At 51.5% G+C, this 6,000-nt stretch overlaps 1 protein-coding gene across 1 annotated transcript; it reads left to right on the top strand.

Annotated features, from left to right (window-relative positions):
- Positions 1-6: 6 nt before the first annotated feature.
- Positions 7-2,384, top strand: IRF2BPL (interferon regulatory factor 2 binding protein like). The gene has a single exon (XM_014454217.1). It carries the CDS (start codon positions 270-272, stop codon positions 1,539-1,541), a length of 1,272 nt encoding a protein of 423 aa, XP_014309703.1. The 5' UTR covers positions 7-269; the 3' UTR covers positions 1,542-2,384.
- Positions 2,385-6,000: the final 3,616 nt, after the last annotated feature.

Here is a 6,000-nt window from a genome sequence, read left to right as displayed (position 1 = left end):
CCCCGACACCTGCGCCCCCCGGGGCCCCCGGGGGCCCGGCTTGTCTTGGGGGCGCGCCGGGCGTCTCTGCCACGTCGTCCTCCGCGACGTCTTCGACCTCGGTGTCGGTGGCTGAGGTGGGCGTGGGTGCTGGTGGCAAAAGACCCGGCTCGGTGTCCAGCACAGACCAGGAGCGGGAGCTGAAGGAGAAACAGCGGAACGCCGAGGCCCTGGCGGAGCTGAGCGAAAGCCTGCGCAACCGCGCGGAGGAGTGGGCCAACAAGCCCAAGATGGTCCGCGACACGCTGCTCACGCTGGCCGGCTGCACGCCCTACGAGGTGCGCTTCAAGAAGGACCACTCGCTGCTGGGCCGCGTCTTCGCCTTCGACGCCGTCTCCAAGCCCGGCATGGACTACGAGCTGAAGCTGTTTATTGAGTACCCCACGGGCTCGGGCAACGTGTACTCCAGCGCCTCCGGGGTGGCCAAGCAGATGTACCAGGACTGTATGAAGGACTTCGGCCGGGGTCTCTCCTCCGGCTTCAAGTACCTGGAGTACGAGAAGAAGCACGGGTCCGGGGACTGGCGCCTCCTTGGAGACCTCCTGCCCGAGGCCGTGCGCTTCTTCAAGGAGGGCGTGCCCGGTGCAGACATGCTGCCCCAGCCCTACCTGGACGCCAGCTGCCCCATGTTGCCCACAGCGCTGGTGAGTCTAAGCCGCGCCCCCAGTGCACCCCCGGGGACCGGGGCCCTGCCGCCTGCCACCCCCTCGGGCCGGGGTGCGGCTTCCAGCCTGCGCAAGAGAAAGGCATCCCCCGAGCCCCCCGACTCCGCCGAGGGCCCGCTGAAGATGGGTGAGGAGCAGCAGAGGCAGCAGTGGATGGCGAACCAGAGCGAGGCGCTGAAGCTCACCATGTCGGCCGGGGGCTTTGCGGCGCCGGGGCATGCGGCTGGCGGCCCGCCCCCGCCGCCTCCACCCCTGGGACCCCACTCCAACCGGACCACCCCGCCTGAGTCAGCCCCTCAGAACGGTCCGTCCCCCATGGCCGCCCTCATGTCGGTGGCAGACACTCTGGGCACTGCGCACTCGCCCAAGGATGGCAGTTCCGTCCACTCCACCACGGCGTCTGCCAGGCGCAACAGCAGCAGCCCAGTGTCGCCGGCCTCTGTGCCTGGGCAGCGCCGCTTGGCCTCACGGAACGGGGACCTGAATTTGCAGGTGGCGCCCCCGCCGCCTAGCACCCACCCGGGCATGGACCAAGTGCACCCCCAAAACATTCCGGATTCCCCTATGGCCAACAGCGGGCCCCTCTGCTGTACTATTTGCCACGAACGTTTGGAGGACACGCATTTCGTTCAGTGCCCATCCGTCCCCAGCCACAAATTCTGCTTCCCTTGCTCAAGAGAGAGTATCAAGGCCCAGGGAGCCACCGGCGAGGTGTACTGCCCCAGTGGAGAGAAATGCCCCCTCGTTGGGTCGAATGTACCTTGGGCCTTCATGCAGGGCGAAATCGCAACGATCTTAGCTGGGGATGTTAAAGTGAAAAAGGAGAGAGACCCTTGAACCACAGGACCCACAGGACGGCCACCTCCTTTGACCTAGACCAGCTCCTCTCCAATCCAGAGGGCCCCTCCCCTCTCCACATCTGCCCTCCCTTCCCTCAGCCCCAAGATGTAGAATTGTGAATATAACAAAACTGCAAAAAGTTAGTCTTATGTATAGACATTATTTTCGTCGTATGTTTCTATATTTTGAAACTAAGGTATGTAACTTCTTCATTTGAAGGATAAGCCGGTTTGTGTTAAGCAGTATAATATTGGTTGGGTCATTTGCATCATATTTGTTAGCATTTATTTGGTGGCAGGGTGTTTGCCTAGGTACAGAATTAATAGCCCTTAGCAACACTGCTGCTGGTGTGTATTTTTGTAAATGTTATGCACTCTCTAAAAGGAAAAAACACAAAAGAAAATGACTTTTTTTTTTTTTTGCCAAGGCCAGTGTTGCTGCCTAAAAAAAAAAAAAGATGCTATAAAATGGTGACAGCTTCTTTCTAAACAGCCCCAAGTGTTGAAGTCTTCACTTTAAGTTGTTCTGTTTTGTTTTTGTTTTTCTGTTTTGTTTGCAAAAAAATGGTAAAGGGGATGTTGGGGGGGCGGGGTGTTTTTTGTTGCAAGTTTGTGAGGGAAAATGTTTGGGTTTGTTTCTACTGACCTGAATGTGTTGGATCTTCACGTGTTGTTTTGTTTTTGCTTTATTGATGCACGGATGCTTTTGAACAGTAGAGCGAAATGCTAGACATGGAGAATTTGCTCTGTTTGTCCTTTATACATTTCTGTAGTTAACAGAACACTGTAATGTGCCTTGGAGCTTAGTAACTTGTAATAAATTCAATTGATATTAATTCTGCCCTGCGTCAGCAAGTGTGTTTTTCTAGGGGTAGGCCACACAGTTCCAACCTAGGGGACACTCCCCACCTCCAGCTAGAACACAAATGCTGGTGCCTTTGAAAGCTCTCCCGAGCTGGCATCTGTAAAAGGCCCTGTGCTGGCTGACTGCCCCTCCCCTCTCAGTACCAGGCTATTTACATTCACCTCCGGGGCAGGGACAGTTGCTGACTAAGCAGTTTCTGTTTACTCTTCAGCATTTCTATTTTCTCCTGGATGCACCCTGCCTCAGCTGCAGATGGCAGTTAGGAATGCTTTTTGGTGCCTTGCCTTGTGGCCATGAGGATATACTGATACCCAAATGCACTATGACTTGTGTAAAGTGTAAGGGGGGGTGAGCGGTGGGGGGAGGAGGGGAGCATCTACGGTGCTTTGCCTCTCAGATGTGGCAGAAATCACTGTATTTGCACATTTAAAGCAAAAATGCCACAGAACTAAGAGCCATCAATGGAGACAGGAGAGGTGTGGGCAACTGGAAACAAATGCATGTACTACTAAGCCAGGAGCTTCCAACTGATGCATTGGAAAAGCAATTTCACCTCATTCATTACACGTTTTTCTTCCCTCCCTTTTTGACAAGTATTTCTAAAGACAGGACACTTAGCTGGTTAGAAGAAAGTTGCGGGGTGAGAGGAAGAGAAAAAACACCCCAAACCCAGTTCCTGAGTAAAGGTCACTTACGCTATCAAATAAAACCCATTTCCCTGGGGAAGACATGCAATTATTCATCTAATCAGCTTTTTGGTGGCATTTGTGAGGTATAGAGGGGTGGGGAAGGGGACTGGGAAACAGGAATGTTCTTTAGAGCTTTGAGCCCCCTTGGCAGCGTCCAGACTGGAGCCCTCCCAGAGCTGGGGAAGGCAAACAACCCTGGTGTGAACCTTGTACTTCCCTGGGAGGCAAATGGAACAAGAGTAGAAACAGGAGGGAGGAAGCAAAACAACCAGCGATCTGATCTGAAATCCATTCCTGGCCACACCCCATTCCTGGTTGGGGCAAGCTGAGCCAGGACAGTTCCCACCAAGAAATGAGCAATAAGGGAAGACTTTTGGCGTGCCCCCTCCCAACAACGAGGGAGCAAGAGGGTAGGGAGGTGGTATGGGTGCGGGCAGGTTTGGGGAAAAACAAATCACGGGTTAGCCCAGAACATCACCGGTGTGGAGGTGTGGAGGTTGGGTTGGTGTTGGGGCTTGCTGTTAATAACACCCTTTTAGTTTCTGTTCCTGCCTTGCCACCACCATCCTTGAAGTAGTGGAAACCATGACTGTGTGTGTGTGTGTGTGTGTGTATGTGTGTAAATGGCAGTTGATGGATCTGCTGCAGCCTCTTAGTCTTGGTGCATGGGAGGCGCCTGGCTCACCTCTTTAAGAATCTCCCCACATATAAATAGATATTCGTGTCAGCTTACTGCAAATGTGTCCTTGCATTTTCATCTGCTGCCAAGTGTTGTATTGGTGCTTATGAGTCATGAAACCTATTTTCATCCTCAGGGGTAATTAACTTGGGGTGATAATGCATAGCAGACTGTAGGAAGAGTTAATTCTAAAAACCCATCCTTGCCTGGCTACCAATCACACATTTCACTTAAAGGTCTGGGTTGGCTTTTCTCCTAAGCTCATTAATAAAAACCAAGCATGCTTCGCCTGGAAGATCCTCTGAGGTGCTCCCAACCCCCACTCTCAAGGCACACACTCTTAAAATGGGTAAAGCTCAGCAGCCTGAGAATAAAGATAGAGTGTCACGGGCGTAAGTGAACCACCGTTGAATGAAGGAGTGGTGGGTGCGGCCACAGCATTGAACTGTACATGGTGTGTGGATTACCTGTCTGGGCGTGGACCCTGTGAGCGCTGCCTAGTGACTCCAAGTGGGAGCGAACCCTGCTATCTGCCCCTGTGTGCACATCTGCGCCGGCTGGCCTGCCACTGTCTCTTCATTGCTATAGTATTACCTTCCGGAACTTTCAGGATTACAAGACCTTTGATTTAGTGCACAGAGGTGGGAAAGGGGCCTGTCATTAGAGCTGAGAACAGTGTAGCTTGTCCTCTCTCCCCCCCACTCCGGTCCTGTTTCTGGGTGCATTATGAGCAGGAGAGGCAGTAGCTATAATAATGAGGCACCCGGCAAAGGCAGCCTGTGGGTTTCACTAAGGAAACCTGCCTTGATGAGACCTGGGGGAGAGGAGGAAGGGAGTGGGAGGGAGAAAGTGGGTTGGGGTGGGACTCAGACTGGAAGTGAATTATAATGGTGCAGTTAATTAAAGTTTACCATAGCCAGGGGCCATTTGTTAAATGGCTTCACTCCCTTCTCCTTTTTTGGAACCATGTGACCTTTCTCTTTGCTCTGACCAATTCAGCTGCTAGTCTGGCGGCAGGAACCAGTCTTGCTTTGATCCCTCAGCTAGATTGCTCCTCCTCTGAAACCTTCCACACTGCAGACCTAGGAAGCATCTCCCTCCCCTGTACCTGGGGATTCTTGAGGGTTTCAGAGATTCAGACGGAGGTCTCTGGGTGAGCCTGGGCTTCCTTCATCTCCAGTTCACTCTGATCTCCCACCTCCTCCATTGTCCATCCTTCTAACTCCCCCGTGAGAGCCATAGTGGCCAGCACTTAAAAATCCATATTGTATTTATTTATATGCGTTGTCTGAACAGCTGACCCAAGCTGGATGTGTCTTTAGGGCGGCGGGGACAGCGGTGCGAGCCAGGGAGAGAGTGAAGAAGGTTTTAAGAGAATAGGTTGATTGGGGTCATTCTATTTACCTTGATCTCTGAAGGCTGCACCATAGGAGACCCAAAACGTCAAGTCGGGCATTCACATGTCAACCTGCTCAGCTCACGTGGGCCTGCAAGTCTACGTTATTAAACGTAAGATCCGAGTACATCTAGCCCAGGCTGTTGTATAATGCGTACCGGAATTCACTTTGTTTTCTCTCATACTTGATCAAATTAAGGACACTGGAACTGGGAATGGGTCATCAGGTCATCTTGTGAAATGCTTTCTAGACCTTTCTGAGGTTAGGGACACCTTAGAAAAACCTGATAAAAATGATGGATTCTTTCCTAGAACCTACAGGTACGCCTACTCAAATGGATTTGCATACATTTTCTTTTCTTCTTAATATAAATGTTATGTATTTATTTTTGAATAGATAATACATTCCTTTGGTTCAAAATTCAAAAGATGTAAGGGGGGGAATACAGTACCACTGTAAGGTCTCCTTTCTACAATTGGCTCCCCTGCCATTCAGTGTCCTTCTGGGATCTATGCAGTGTTCCCTGATTTTTAAAGGGGTTTATGCACATCTAAAGCCCATCCATGGAACCTGAGATTAGAACTTAGGTCTCCTCCATCCACCTTATAGAGATGAGGGCCAGAGAGGTGAAATAACTTGCCTAAGGTCACACAGAAGCAGAGCCTGGGCTGGATCCCTATTAGGGAACAGTTCAAATAGACATTCTTTAAAAACATAAGCACATGCAGCTTAACTAAAGCTGTATTTGAGAAAGGGTGATGATGAGACGGGCCAAAGGAGAATGAGCACCTGGTGGTGTGGGGATCAGTATTTTTCCTAACAAGCAT

This window comes from Myotis lucifugus, unplaced genomic scaffold (genome assembly GCF_000147115.1).
Source record: "Myotis lucifugus unplaced genomic scaffold, Myoluc2.0 scaffold_34, whole genome shotgun sequence".
NCBI lineage: Eukaryota > Metazoa > Chordata > Mammalia > Chiroptera > Vespertilionidae > Myotis > Myotis lucifugus.
Note: the sequence above shows the minus strand (reverse complement) of the source record. Positions and strands in the feature narration are given on the sequence as shown.